Here is a 16,597-nt window from a genome sequence, read left to right as displayed (position 1 = left end):
CATAAATGTCAAAAGACGTAGGAAAGGGCCAAGCGTCTAGATCTTTTGTCGATATACAGCCGTTTACCGATATATCGAACGCAATGACATAGCTAACTTATTTATTTCTCGAAGCCCCATTTGTTAACACAGCTACTATAACAACAATTAAGTTGTTTTATACAAATATAGTCCTCATTCAATATATTAATTTTTCATATTTACAAATAAATAAACTCCCCGTTTTTCCCCAGAACCTAGAAGTATCAGGCTATACTCGTCGCTGTAAGGTAACCAACGCGTGGCTGTACTCGGAGCGATGCATCGAACTCGTCAAGTCGTACGAGCGAGAGTTCCCGGACCTGTTCGATAGTTTGGGCTCGGGACTCAATAGGGACGTCTACTTTGAAAGTGATCTGTTCCCTGGTGAAGTTGGGTAAGTGTTTATTGAGATAAGCTATGATTTGTATTTAACAGTTTATTATCAGGCCTGTGAGGTTAAAACATACCTTAAAGGTACAAAAACTTATTAGTAAATAAAACTGTATGTAGTTCTTGCCTCGTAAATTACAGAGGTGTGGGCAAAATGCACGTAAGTACTTGTAGTCTGAATTTAGTTACGGAAGGCCATTGACTTTGCAAAAACTGTACCAGGCTGAAGTGGTAGTCTCATATATGGAATGTATTAAATACGTCCGGTATTGATACTATTGATATACCTACAATTACTCCTCAAATAACATCGCTTAAAAACTATATAGAAGAAACAAAACACTAAGCCCATGTGCAACTCGCCTTATAACCAACTTCAGACCTTCAAATTTATTTGACGAGACCTACATTTACGTAACATCTTTCATCCTACAGCAAAAACAAGGCCCAAGACATAGCCCAATGGATAAAAGCGCAGCCCCACACTAGGGCTCTGCGTCGTGAATGTGGCTCCGAAGCCCTAGAGCCTGAGGAGATGAAGTTATTAGCTGATAGCCTGGACAAACAGCTGGTGGAACTCGCCGGCAAGGAGAAGAAGGTCACCCTGCAGGTTAAATGGAACCTGCTGTATAAGGTCAGTAGTGTGATACTTACGTGACAATGAATTGTAGAGCAATGTACTTAGGAGAATAATATATACCTCACGCACCTGAATATAAATATCATGTTAAGGAACAAAACCCCTTTGAAACTAGCTAACAAATGACAATTAGTTTCACAATCAGAGTAGCATATTTTATCCCGGCACTGGACGCGGCTGAAATCGCGGGAAAACGGCTAGTTTTTCATATATTCGTTTTGCTACACTCCTCCCGAGTAACAAAGGTTATAGAGGTATTTTATACCGGTACGTGCAGAAGTTTCCACACGACGCGGGTGAATCCCCGAGAATACTACTAGCTTTTAATATATTTGTTTTCCTCCCCCAGCCGGAGCTCCACTGCGGCAACATATCCCCGGACCCTCGCGCCGACTTCCGCCTCTACGACCGCGTCATCTGCGTGGCTCGTCACATGTCTGTGCCGCTCGGCGCCGCCGGCACCATCACTGCTGTGCTACCCCCGCCCAATACCAACACAGTCCGGCTGTCGGACAAACTGAATGCCGATCATTCGTACATGGTGATGTTCGATAAACCCTTCCCTGGTGCTATGAGTGAAGATCTCTTTGATGAGGCCAGGTTTTATAGGTGAGTTGATGTTATTCAATATTCGTTAGCTTTTGAAGGGAGCCCTCTTTTTCCCTCCATCTTTTTACCCTCCTTCCCCCCCCCCCTTTTCTCCCCTCCTTTTCTCCCCTCCTTTTCTCACCTCCTCTTCTCCCCTCTTTTTCTCCCCTCCTTGTAAATTTGGGGTCCAAAAAGATCTGAATGAATGCCTAGTTTATAAATAAAACACTATCACTGCCGTACTACCCCCGCCTAATACCAACTCTGTCCGGCTGTCGGACAAACTTAACACGGATCACTCGTACATGGTCCTTCCCTGGGGCTATGAGCGAAGATCTCTTTGATGTGGCCAGGTTTTATTGATGAGTTTGACTAAATAACTTCGATAACAAGCGTTTTGAGGACTTTCTCATGAATAGGAGGCCTTATAACAGGCCTTTCTCTTCTTGCATATAGACTGTGTATATAACAATATACAACAATTTCAGCTGTTGTATGGTAATCGGACACTTGACATTAACTACTGTTATGTCCAATGCTTTTGTGAGTGTACATACACAAAAGCACACATAAGACGCCTTAGTGGCAGACCAAACACCCGAACCAAATCGGATCGACCGATCGAGAAGGTTGTGCTCCAAACGTGTGTTGTTGACGTGGCTACGCCGATCTTACCATGCTCGATGGGAGCGCGTTGGATCGTCTGGTGTACGCCCAATTTGGGCTATTGTGGGCAATTATGGGTTTTATTACAAAGTGATCTTAATAACTTGTCGGTCCCATGTGTCATACGTGATACACCGATAGTTTATCTGTTGCGTCTGCTTCGCTTGAAGTGGTTAATATTTATCATTACGTCTCTTCCACAGATTATCGCCGAACAACATGCTGAACTTATCCTACGGTCGTAAACTCCGCGGTCTGTCGAACCCGGCGCCGCCGGCCGATAGCTTCCTGCCGCAAGCCAGCCCGCAGCCCAACCTACTGCGTCGCGACGACGGACACCACTCCGCCTTCGCTAACTATAGGTAATAATAGAGAAAAGGACCTTGTATACAAAACCGCAAAAAATACTTAAAAGACGTTTTTATACATGTTCTTCTCTTGCTATAATTTCCGTTGTCGAAATTGAAGTGCCTTACCATGTAAAGTAATTTAAAAAATAGCATTTTAACCTTCAGTAAAATAAGATATACCGCATTTGATCCCTTAAAATTGACTTTCAAAAATTAATTAAAACTAATATTATATTGTAGCCCACCGGCAGATAAGGCCGTGTCTCCGGATAATCGCAACCACGTTGCCAACGCCCCGCCTAGCAACGGACCTCCTACACAGGTGAATTATGCACTCATATTTACACATAATATGATATGTCTGCATCACACTCTGTAATTCTAAACATGCACCACATACTTATTATAAAACTAAATCGTTCGTCGCATCTGCCTGTCTTTTTTTACCAACTCACGATTTTCATGCGGTGTTTGGCAGTAGACTACTTCTGACAAACCATGAATAACGAACAGTGATATCGATAGTAGTACATCTATACTAATATTATAAAGAGGAAAACTGTGTGCTTGGTTGTAATGGATAAACTCAAAAACTACTGGACCGATTATAAATATTCTTTCACCATTAGAACCATCTGAATTGGAGTAAACATATTGAAGCACTGAACACCCGCGTGAGAAAACTCCTTTACATTTTTAGGAAATTGAGATCAATAGCAGACCAGCAAACTTTGAAAACCACCTATCATTATGTCAAGCGATCCTGGGGTACTGCATAGTGGCTTGGGGTTCAGCTGGGAAAAGAACTCTTATCACTGCTGAACGAGCGCAAAGAGCCATACTAAAAACCTCTTTCAAACGTAAATTACGCTACCCTACAGATGCACTATACCAAGACACGGGTATGCTGACGGTTCGTCAGCTGTATATCAGGGCGGTTATCCTCAGGTTCCATACAACATCATTGACCACTATGATAAAAGATAAACGTGCGCGTAGATTTCCCAAATGGGGAAAAACGGTATGCTATCGTGTATTCGGAAACAAAGCGTTTTCCTACATGGGGCCACACTTGTATAGCAAAGCTAATAAATGCTTAAATTTAACATCCATGACCAAGTCTACATGCAAAAAAAAGTAACGGAATGGCTTCAACGTTTAAACTACAACGAAACTGAACACGTAATAGCAATCAATTAGGTACCTAACACAAACCACTCTTTCAAACATACATTTTCACAACCCACTCACACACACAAACCCACCTACACACGCTCACCAATTTTACTACTCCCACTTACTCACATACTATACTCTCCCTCACTCACATGCACTTACATTCCCTTTTATTCTCTATTTTTTTTGTTATTTTTTTTTTTCATTTTGTTGTAAAAAAATTCTATACGAGTATAAATGTACTAATAGACTGTTTTAGTTTATAAGAGTTTTATTATTGTTTATTGCACAGACGAAAGAGACTGAGCCCCACGACACAGGGTATCCTAGTGTGGGGTTCAGTGTCATTTACATGATGGATTGTACTTGTTTTAGAAAAATAAAGTTGTTTAAAGATAGAAAGCTATATTATCTGCGAGTACATAGGCTATATTTTATCCCGGTGCGGGCAGTAGCTCCCACGGGACGCGGGTGAAACCGCGGGAAAACGGCTAGTTATTAATAAAATATATTTTTGACAGGACAATGCCACACACCTACTTAGAAGCTTGTTGAAGATCAGCGAAACAGATGCTGATAATAAAAAACCCAAGGTACGTACGAACGAACTTAAACTTAATCCTACTACCATTATGAACGCAATAGATTGTATTGTTTGTTCCTCTTTTCCGCAAGAACTATGTAATATATGTAACTTATTAATCAGAATAAAAATAGACTACTTTTCATCATGGTGTGGAAAGTTTGCTGGGGAGTTTGTTGCGCCACTTCTTCCCAGCAAAAACACATAGGAAGTGGTGAAGGGTGGGTGTTTTGGGGGCTGTCTTTTGTAAACTCCTGACGTTCAAAAAGTGCTGTCTTGCAGCCAAGTTTGAATAAATGATTTTTGATTTTGACACCACTGGCGAAACCTTGCTCAATTAAAATAAAAAGAACTTCAAGACTTTAATTTTATATATTTTCTCTTAGACGACGACGCCAGAACAGAATCGCAATTGGCGCGTAAAGAATGAAAACCCACTGCTTCACCCGCAACCGCCGCGGTAAGTTTACTAACTGATATGTATATAACATTCATAAGTCTTTGTTACTCTTTCACATAAAAAGTAAAGTAGTAAACTTAGTCATAGGAATGGACGCAAAACTTATCACTCATATAAGAGTTTACTTAATACATATTACATTGTTCTAGTAATTTAACTAATTAGGAGTTTGAAGATTTATTTTATTCTTTTTTGTTTTGACCCAAGGCATCTACATAATAACGCCTCATTCAATATAATATATGATGTCAACTTTTGTGCAAGCACCCCTCCTGCATTTTGGAGTCTATTTTCTGGGTAAGGAACACATTAGGCCATCGACAAACAATCTTATTTGTTGTTATACCTAATTTAAAAAGTTAGATGATATGAGTTTTTTTATAGCCTCTTCTCCTTCTACTGTTTATGCCATTATTAAGTTCATTTTCTTTAAGAACGGCTAATCAGATAAGAATGGAATTTTGAATTTTTCGTGGGTGAATCCACGCTTACGGTTTTCACACGGTCAAGTCACGGCTGCCGTGGAAATGTATATGAGAGTCATCGGCACGGTTGCCGCTCCTTACGTAGCTAATAATACTACTTTACGGTTGCTGTGCCGAGGCCATATGCAAAATATCCAAAATACCTACATATCAGTAAGTTGATGGTGTATGTGCAGAGGGCCGCCGCAGCCGCAGAACTGGCGCAAGGAGACCGCGCCGCACATGAACGCGCCGCGACCTCCGCCCACCTACACCGCGGAATGGAATCATACCTATAAGGTAATACATGATTATGTTTACTTTCTTTCTATTATGACAATTTACTATGAAAATAATCTGTCATTTTTGAGAATAAATGTCCACTCTCCTTCAAGAATGCGTGATTTCTAGATAGAGAAAAGAAATACATTAAGTTTATGTGTTAGATAATTGTCATGATCTGGCAATTACATTGACAGCAACTTTAATTTTGGTTGATCTTAATTTTCACCGTTTTATTTTCCATTAACTAACCCGTAGCTTAGATTCCTATTTTTATACCAAAAAACCATGTACCAATAAATTAATTAAAAATGCAAAAACTGTCTACACTGAAAAACAACACTGACTAAAACCTCTTTTCCACAGAGTCAACCGCCCATCCCTCCATACCCAACCTTCGGCCAGCCTTTCCAAGGTCCAGGTCCCAGCCAGATTCCTTTCCCCCAGTTCCAAAACCCTCATTTCCAACAGCGCAACCAGTTCACGTACCGCAACCAGGATAACCAGCGCAACAACCAGCCGAGAACGTTCGAGAACCCCTTCCCCAAACATTTGCCGAGTGTTGGCGCCGTTGGACCCAATGTCACGTTGGGGCCAAGTTGGAACCAACCTAATAGTCAAGTTAAAACACAGGTATGTTTTGGTTAAATAAATAAATTGTTTATTTCCACAAAAACTAAAGACATGTTTAACAGAGGATTATGTTACACTAGCTTCCGCCCGCGGCTTCGCCCGCGTTAAGTTCGGTTATATCGCGTTTCCAAGATAACTCTTCAAACGTCCGGGATAAAAACTATCCTATGTTCTTTCTCAAGGTCAACTCTACCTCTGTACCAAATTTTATTAAAATCAGTTCAGTGGTTTAGACGTGATAGTGTAATAGACAGACCGACAGACAGAGTTACTTTCGCAAATCTGACACAAGTGAACAGTAACCCTGCCTCTTGAACTAGGGTAGTCTGTATCTTAAAAAGCAGGTTTCTTGGAATTTTGAACAAGAACTTTGTGAAGACTATATTAAAGACACTTTGGTTTTCGGTCTGCTAGTCGAAAAAAAAACAAATAACATTTTTATAACACTTAACATTTAAAAATCTTGAAATGTGAATAACCATTAAACAGTCGTATTGTATTCGGGGAAGTTTTCACTTAAGTGGCGTGACGCAAAAGATAATATAATTGATACAATTGTTAAATGTTTGCCAATCCCGATAATCTCATATATATGAATCATCGAAGACTGTGTTTCAAATCAAATCAGATGGCGTTTTAGCTACCTTTCTCTCTTCTAGCAGTAGTCTGTTTAAAAGCAGAATAAATCAAAATTGATTGATGAATGGGTTGTGTGAAAGTAGATATGGTACGAAAGAATGTTACTTGTGAGATGACGGCAGATAGAAGAGTATTGAAGGAGAAAATATGCTGCGCCGACCCCATATAAATATGGGATAAAGGCAGGAGAATTATGAAATCAAAATTAACTTTTTCGCCCGTCACCGGCGACAATACCCTACGATCCGCTCGGTAAAACTAAATAGAAAATCTGTTAGTGTGAAATGATTTCAGATTATCACTAATAAATAATTTTCAAAGCTCTCTCTCTGTAGCCTCAGTAAAATCGAAACTTAGAGACCTGATCACTTAATCTATACATATAATAATCTATACATATAATAAATCTGTAAAAAAACTGTGTCTGTACATTGAATATATTTAAAAAATAATAATTGGGTGGGGTTTAGAAACAGTAATGGAGCACAAATCCAAAAAAAAAATTCTGTCTGTTTGTCTGTATGTCTGTATGTCTGTATGTCTGTATGTCTGTTTGTTTGTACACGCTAATCTTCGGAACTACTGAACGGATTTCAATGATTTTTTCTTTGTTGTATCAGTATTAAGCCTGGTCAACATATAGGCTATAATATATCTTCGAAACTTGAAGACCTGATGCAGAACTCCAACAGACCAACAAAACTATAAGAGATATAAAAATGGTGCCATGGCAAAAATTGTTTCATGTGATGAGCATTTTTAGTTGAGATAATAAATTTGAAGATCTGGAACACCTGATGTGGAACCCCAAGAGCCCAGCTTCTCTGTACCATATACAGGTATGGCGTTTTAGCAAAAGTTGTTCAATTTGATAAGCACTTTCTATTGACTTATACAAATTGAAGATCTAAAACACCTGATGTGGAACTCCAGGTGCCCAGCTAGACTATAGCATACAGAGGTATGACGTTTTAGCAAAAGTTGTTCAATCTGATAAGCACTCTCTGTTGACTTATACAAATTGAAGGTGTAAAACACCTGATGTGGAACTCCAGGAGTCCAGCTAGACTATAGCATATGAAGATATGACGTTTTAGCAAAAGTGGTTCAATCTGATAAGCACTCTCTATTGATGTATAAACATCGAAGATCTGGAACACCTGATATGAAACTTCAAGAGCAATACTACACTTGAAATGTATAGAAATGAATGTTATGAAATAGGTATGGTGAATCCTATCCTAAAATAATGGACACGTATTTTTCTTTTCTCTCTCTCTCACAAACAAATAATAACGAAGATACAACAACGCTTCGTTAAGTCACTGCTTAGTACAAATTTTACATACTTAGACGTGGCGTCACGAGCCCTCACTCTCCGACTTTGTTGCGTTATATCTCATTATTATTTTGTATGTCTCTTCCAGACCTCGGGACTACAGAGTTCCGAATTTTTGGGAGGCAAACGTGGGGCCGAAGCCAACACGCTGAAGCCCTTTTGAGACAACTTTAATGAAATGGTGACACAATACCGTCGATTATCCCTTTATACACTATAGAAATGAACCCAAGGACATTCACCGGTGGACGTCGTTAAAAAAAAGACAATCCCCGGTTCTGTGCTAAACTATTGCTAACTATTGAGGGAAACTACTTGGGCTATTTGTGATGGGATGTTAGTGGATGTCAATGGTACATGTAAAAATGGCAGGTGGAGACTCGCCACCTCACTTACTGGGCCCCCGGGAACCTGAAGCGTGAGGATACCTCGGCGGACTTTAAACACAGATTACGCGCTCCCTGTGCTTACCATGAGGCACCTACCCTCCGAGCAGGGCTACTAATCCTGCTCTAGCGACTCCACTCTGGACGGCCAAGCCAAGCCAGAGGCGTGAGACCTACCCCCGTCATGGTTCACTCCGACCGGCCGGAGATGGGGGATACTCTCCCTGGAGAACTCAGCATATAGTATAGCCCCGCGGGGTTGCTACTCCCCGTCATCAGCCTCAGATGTCCTGCGGTGCCTATATCTCATTATTATTGTCGTTATTATCTCAAGAGCCTTTGTCCCAATTATGTTATGGTCGACTTCCAGTCACGATGCAACTGAGTACCAGTGTTTTACAAGGAGCGACTGCCTATCTGACCTCCACAACCTGGTTACCCGCTCAACCCAACATACCTTGGTAAGACTTACTGGCTTCTGACTACCCATAACGACTGCCAAGAATGTTCAATGACAGCCGGAACCTACAGTTTAACATCCCCTCCAAATAACGGTTATTGGTATCCAAAATATACGTAGAAAGTACATACGAACTTAGAAAAGTTGCATTGGCAGGCACTTGCCAGACCTGGAATCAAAGACGCACGCTCATACTTGAGAGATTGGTTCTCTACCCACTAAACCACCACGACTTCCACTAAGTCACCACGACTTTGTCATCTATTTAATGTTTTTTTACGTAATAATACGTGTAACATTTTTGCCACATAACTTAAATGCAGACTTATTAGAATCACTACTTTTATCCCTATGATCACGCCTATTGCGGTTCAGTTCTCAGCGTTTTGTTTAGTCCAATTTAATTAAATATATGGAACGTTTCTAATGTTTATCCGTATTCCGTTGTTTTCAAGTCAACGGGCCCTTAAAATTCAATATCAGACGGTTCAGATCTTTGATTTTGCTGACCCCGTAGTCGCTGGCATAAGGGACAGGATCCGCGTACGAAGTCGCGGGCAGAAGCTAGTACCTTATTAAAATTGACTTTTTTTCCCCTTTTTGTTTCTACATTCAGTTATGTCCGCTTGTCTGTTATTAATTTGAATGTTTAGTTTTAATTTTAGAAGTTAAGTAGTGTTTTACTAGACTGTTTAAGTAAGCATGCAGGATTCACATCGAGTAGATATCAATCTCATGTACATGATATATCGACTGCTTGTTAATTAATTAGTAGATTGTATATCAGTTTTGTGAATGAAATAATAAAAAAAAACTGACTTGTCTTATACTGGGAGATTTAATCCTATTATTTTAACCGACTGCTGCAAACGCGATGGGGTTTTACGATTTTAGTCGTACATAACGACGGGTAACCTAAGGGGATTATAAGTGTAACGATCGTAGCGTGAAGTATGTCATATCGTTAAGTGTGGCAGCTCATTGTTACACAAGTGTTGTTTGTCAGCATTTCACGTGATGGACGAATCACCAACGGAAAACTGACTTAATGTATGTGGTTTTACAGAACTTACACACTAGCGGATTTTCCTCTCGATTTCCCCGCGGTTCGTACAGGCAGTGTCGAGCGAATACGTACAGGCGACAATCAATAATGATGATTACCTACCGGTACAAACGATGGCACCTTAAACCCGTCTAGATGACGGGTGTATGTGAATATGACGTGGTTAAGACACCGACCGTATAGATACTACTCGGTACGTGCGACAAAATCAGTTCGTGTAAAAGAGCTGTTAAGAGTACTTTATGAACAAAAAATCCTACATACCAAAGATAGATTAGCACTAATTATGAACATAGTGGCAATCGTTTTAACTTTTATATTCGTTTCAGAACACAAAGCCACCGCCGCCGGCCGCCAACAAGCAAGCCGCTGCGCCCGCGCAGAACAACGCCGACAAAGTCAACAATCCCTTCGTGCCGCTACAAGTGCAGACTAGTCAGAGGTGAGATAACTTCGGGACAGTAGTCTACTGGTGAACACAGAGAACATATTTCCCGATAATAGTCTAAGGGTCAAACAGACCGGCTCGGAGAGCATCGGCGCGCATTTTTAACCTTACTACAAATAATTAGTACTCGATTTTCAATGAGTTAAGAATTTGCTCTTCTCTCTGAGCCGGTCTGTTTGAACGGACCCTAATGTTGAACATAGGAGACATTATTCTCGGCTATAGTTCACTGTTGACCTTAGGGGACCTATTTCTAGACGACAGATTTATTGCATCGGATGTCATATAATATTTAAACAGGACACATCTGACCAACCAATGCTGAAATGTATAGGCTTTGCGTCGATATTCTGGCGATAAATACAATTCATTTCTCTGAATCTTACTATGATTACTAAATTTGATATCTGCGGTTTAATTTTGTCTAACAACATATACCTACGTCAGTTTTCTTAAAGACTGTTTTCACGTTCAATGTTCAAAGTAAACATTTGTTTTAAAGACAAACGGACTTTTATATTGTAGTTAAAGTTCGGCCGAAGCTTATATAAAAAATATACATATATCTTACACCCACAAGTAATGAGTAACCACAGGCAAAACCCAATCTGCCTAGAAGCTACCTAATAAATTGAATCATAAATCTAGCAATGAAACATACGTGATTGTCTTTGCATAATTGATGCACTCGACACTGAGTGCGGTAAACACTTCCTTCAGTACGTAATCCTAGATAGAATACTACCTATACATACATACTTATTATAATACTAGCTTTCGCCAGCGGCTTCGCCCGCGTGGTGTGTTGATAAAAAGTAGCCTATGTGTTAATCCAGGGTATCACCTATCTACATACCGAATTTAAATCAAATCGGTCCAGCCGTTTTTTCGTGATTGAATAACAAACATACATCCATACATTCTCACAAACTTTCACATTTATAATATAAGTAAGATTTAGTAGTACCTATGATGTATGTAAGTATGTGTGTAATGTGATATGCTATCTTTTATGGCTCAAGGACACATTTACGGGTGAATAGATAACTTTCTGTTTTGCTTTCACAGTAAGAATACTCTTTTTTACAATAAAACCGTTCATTAATTGTTTAAAGTCGCTTTATAATTTTTATGACATATGGTATGCTATGATGTACTTTGAGTTGTTATTGTAGAGTTAAAGCAAAGATATAAGTTTAACTTACAAATACATATTATGCCGTCCACAAGAATTTTGTTTTTATCTGAAGATTGTTATGTTTCATAAAATTATCTAAGGGTTTAGGCAGACAGTGAAATCAGACCAGAAACATTCCTTCGTACCGTAGGTCTTATTATTTCAATATTATTGTTACTATATTAGGTATTATTCACAATCTAAGTACTACTTCAGTATCAAGTGTAAGTGTCTGATATCGAAAGGAATTGATTTGTTCGTGAGCTAAACCTTGCAAGGTCTTGTTAATTTCCATATTCTTGCATATTTGTTTGAAATGTTTTAGTAGAAAATCCCCTTTCACTTTTAAGTATGTAGTTGTTGTTGTTGTAACCCTATTTGAATTCCTCAAGCATCATATGAAAACGTAATATTTTTATAACTGTGATGAATGCCCGAAATCTGTAAAAAATATGACAGTGTAGTAATCAAATTACACAGGTGTGAGATTAACCTTGCATTGGTTTCAACTTGATGAAACTTGATATGAATGATATAACAGCTTTGTAATAAAACTATAAAGATCATCCCACATTATAATTTTCACAGTTCCGGATTCCTGGAAATTATAACAAGGTCATAATAATAATTTAGTTGCAAGTTTAATTTTATTTTGCTGTGCCCTACAGGGTTCTTTGTTTCTAGCTCTAAGCCAAATTGTAACACCACCTCTATACATTGTGGAATGCAAATAAATAGTATGAATATTAATGAATGAATTGATCGTCTATTTTAAATAGTTGGTCGATTGCTGAACATTTTACTAAGTATTTTTTTTAATCTCATCTTGTTACCAGACGTGTGTCACAGCCGAGCGGTTCATCCAACAGACGAGACTCGGGACAAATTCAGGCGCCCAAGTCTACATTACCGAAGCCGCAGCCTTCTAACACACCCGTAAGTTAATAATACATTTTATGTGTAGACTAGAATTCGCTACCTGTTTTCACTCGGTTTCGTGGGAACTACATCCCGCATCTAAGTATAGGTCATCTCAACCAGTTGAGCTGTTTTAGCGGGAAAGCACAACTAGTGAAGATATTGGATCTTTTTTTTTAAACGACGTCAAAAATCATCAAATGACCCCTCCCGCTGTGGGTTAGCAGCGGTGAGGGAGTGTCAGACTCTTACTGACTAAAAACCGTCGTGTTCCGTCGTAGGCCTTTTATGTACCAGGGCCGCGGTAACTCTTTCGAACAACCCGCAGCCCCGGCAGGCCTTTTCCCTACTGGGCCCTGCTGGGGTTACTGACATCTCTTTGAGAGATATTAGATCTCAATAGTACATCTTTAACAGTCGTTATGGGTATTCAGTGCCCGTACCGAATCGAAGCCGGAAACTCTGTATAATATGAGTTAAGATGTTTGCAACTAACTCAGCAGTTCATCTTGTTTCTTATTCAATAAAATATCTCAATGTTCAAGAAAAAATCCAAGTCAAATACCACAGCCGATAAATCAAAACAGTGGCAACCTAACACACTAATCATGTAATTACAAATTATTGATTAACAATTTACCAAGTAGATACCTTTTGACAGTCACCATATTGATATCATGTCACATTTTGCGTCACAAATGGTTGTTATACTTTTTAAATAGTTGCTACATAAGCGTTTTCAACAAATTCCTTAGAACCCTAACCAAAAGAGAAACTTTTTCGTTCCTAATTTTTATTTAATCCCATAATATTGTTAAAAACCTTGACTCGTAGCTCTAACTCATTTATATGAAGGTATAGCTTGGACTATTAAGATTTAGAACCCTTTTTAAAAGTTAATAACATGTTCAAATATTTTAAACAGATTGTACAACAAAACCAGGATCCGACACCGCGGCCTATGAAGAAGAAAAAGCCCAGAATAGCGGCCAACCTGCCTTTCCAAATAGACTAAATTATTGTTAATATAGTCTAACATAACGTTATTCAAACTGCTTATAGTGCAGGCTGTATGCGTATAGATTCCTTGGAACAACTCTCACAGACGGGTAACTTTTTGACATAAACGTAAAAAAAAACTGCCATCAGTAAGCGAATCGAATCGTTTCGCGTTTATAGGAAGGCAAGACTAAGTGCCAAGTGCATTTCTAGTAAGAACTTACTAATTTAGTTGTGTAAAAAGAGAATTACACTTTATATCGGGTGTGTCGTTCACAATCACATTAAATTCTATCGCATATACTTTATGATAATCTATGGCGAATTGTAAAAAAAATAACCTAATCCATTCAGTGGTTTAGCCACAGAAGTCATTTTTCATTTTTATAATTTACAACATCATGTGTAAAGCAGAGATAAAGTTAGGAGTATCGAATGTTTTGATCAGTTGACAGCTGTCAGTTTTCGAGGGAGAATTACAGTTGTTTGCAATGACTGACTTTTATATGGTGTTCTAATTTTGGCACATTTTTATTCTATTTACTTTGTTTGAAAAAATCATTTTTTTATTTTTACGTATTTTTCTTTTTTCTTTGTGTTAATGGACATATATTAACCAGTATATTAACGCATTTCATTTAATGTGATTATGAACGACACACCCGATATATGAAAAAATTTTTTTTTTCTTTTAATATTTGTGAAATTGTTGCATTTGGCATCATAACACTTTTGTTTTAACGACAACCGCATTGGTAGGGTTGTGCTAGGTGATAGTTATATTGTCGATACGGGTATTATGTACTTCAATTCTATCAGTAAGCTATGTATGTATATATCTTTATATTCGTTTCTCTCTTATTTCTTTATATTTCAGAGTTCCTACATTTACATGCATTTATAGTGTACGTAATCGTAACATAATTACGAAATCAAACATTTGTCATTAGAGTCTTCTTCTTTCTCCTGCCCTGTTCCCATTTGCCCTGTTCATTCGAGTGGTTGAATATTATTCATCTCACAATTTGCGTATCGACAATGTAACATGCGAACTTTCGACAGCACTAGGAATATACATTTAGTATATTCACTATATTTTAAGTACCACAGATGTGTTTCTATCTTATATATCTAAATGAGACTACTGATCTCTCACAGTATAATCTTTTTAGATATTACATAGGTATTTTAAACATGCATAATATTGATGCGTAATAATTTTATTCGTACGGTACAGTCTGCATTATGAGCAGTAACTAACGATAAGTAACACCTAGAACTGAGCTTATAACATGAATGACTGCGAGCGAAAAAAAATAGGAAAAGCGAGTTTTTTGGACAAAAATTCAGGTTTGAATACATCTCACGATTATAGAATAAAATCTTGTACATTTTGTAAATATTATGAAGTTATAAGAATCTGTAATGAATGAGTGTGATCAATTTATTTAAATGGAATTACATTAAATCGAGATTGCATACGTTCCTGTTTTAGGGCCGATTTAAAGTATTATTATTAAATTATTTGAAAATGAATTGAAGGGGTTCTAATATATTAAATTGACGTGCGAATGCTACGTACGTAATCTCGGTCACTGAATGGCAGCATTCATTTCAAGTTCCTGAGTTACTGTATTTCACCTTTCATAACAAATCGTGTACTTTTGCTCACGACGATACCAATTTTACTGACGAATATCAAAGAAAATAAGTATTTTCGATAGATATAATATCTTTCTTTCCCAATACATTTGACTTTTCAATATATTATGTCGTGTACAAAAAGTAAAATAAAATCTTTCGACTTCCACGTGTACACTAAACAGTACAAAGTACTTAGCGTTATGAATAAATATATTTTTCTCGTGTATAATAAAATAAAACATTTCAATAAACTGTATCCCCTGAATTGTAGTAGAATGACGCAATAGGCACATTGTATGTAAACGTAGTTTGAAGATACTTTTTAATCTATCTGACTGTCATAATAGTACCTACCTAATATTGTATGAGTCACATTTTGTATGTCTCAGCCCAATGTACTGAGCCTAGAGATACAAAATGTTATCAATAAAAAACCTCTTGCAAGACATTTTTAAATACCTAAATAATGCAAGAGTGCCTTCATAGTTATGTGACTCGAATTAGTTTATAAATAAAAAGTACATGAAACATGTTTCTACATTTTTAGTATGTACAGACATAACAATACAACTTCTACTTACTTTTGAATGTGTGTCATTTGCGTATCGCATTTCCAAAACTGAATGTGACTGGAAATATGATTTATTTCCTTCTGACTTATTTTTTATATAAAATCAAGATTATGCCTCAATAAATGGAAATTACCTACAACTCTGAAGTTTTGTTTTGACTGTTCTTTTACACCTACTAACTACCTAAAACAAATATTTTAAATTTTTTTATTATAATGGATCTGGGCAGTATTGGTAATAAAATATTTTCTGTTCTATGGTACATTAATAAAATTACAAATGTATTGTTTTAATGTATATTACTTATTTACATAGATATTTACATATTTACAAAACATATTAAAAACTATCCTGATAAAACAAAAAAAAACACTATAAAACGCGTCAAAAAATTCATATGTAATTGAAATAAAATCAAGCACGTTTACTTAGAATTTTGCGGAGAAAACTTATGAAAAAAAATACCCTTGCACTTACAGCATACAAATCAAAACCTAGGTCTAGAATGAAGTAGGTAGAGCCTAAGTATTAAAATCAGTGATAACATATCGTTTGGAGGCAAACAATGTTGAGTGCATTCAGTGGGCACTTGAGTCTGCCTGCATATAAGGACCGACCACCACTGACCATCACTATTCATGGAACTGCAGCGGACACAGGTTAGTGACATCCCAATTACCTATTAAAAAGCTTAAT

General features: G+C 37.7%; 1 protein-coding gene across 1 annotated transcript in view; it reads left to right on the top strand.

Moving 5' to 3' along the window:
- Positions 1–14,017, top strand: part of LOC124630525 (5'-3' exoribonuclease 1) — a 31,351-nt gene extending 17,334 nt beyond the window's left edge. Inside the window, exons 21-32 of the mRNA XM_047164471.1 lie at positions 234–415; positions 847–1,045; positions 1,401–1,660; positions 2,509–2,667; positions 2,896–2,977; positions 4,353–4,424; positions 4,801–4,874; positions 5,536–5,638; positions 5,987–6,253; positions 10,473–10,585; positions 12,605–12,704; positions 13,612–14,017. Of these exons, the coding sequence (XP_047020427.1) occupies positions 234–415; positions 847–1,045; positions 1,401–1,660; positions 2,509–2,667; positions 2,896–2,977; positions 4,353–4,424; positions 4,801–4,874; positions 5,536–5,638; positions 5,987–6,253; positions 10,473–10,585; positions 12,605–12,704; positions 13,612–13,701 (1,701 nt within the window). The 3' untranslated portion in view covers positions 13,702–14,017. The remainder of the gene's footprint in view (positions 1–233; positions 416–846; positions 1,046–1,400; positions 1,661–2,508; positions 2,668–2,895; positions 2,978–4,352; positions 4,425–4,800; positions 4,875–5,535; positions 5,639–5,986; positions 6,254–10,472; positions 10,586–12,604; positions 12,705–13,611) is intronic.
- The last annotated feature ends 2,580 nt before the right edge of the window (positions 14,018–16,597 follow it).

Source organism: Helicoverpa zea, chromosome 5 (genome assembly GCF_022581195.2).
Source record: "Helicoverpa zea isolate HzStark_Cry1AcR chromosome 5, ilHelZeax1.1, whole genome shotgun sequence".
In the NCBI taxonomy this organism is placed as follows: domain Eukaryota; kingdom Metazoa; phylum Arthropoda; class Insecta; order Lepidoptera; family Noctuidae; genus Helicoverpa; species Helicoverpa zea.
The sequence above is the reverse complement of the archived record's forward strand: the minus strand, read 5'-3'. Positions and strand labels throughout refer to the sequence as shown.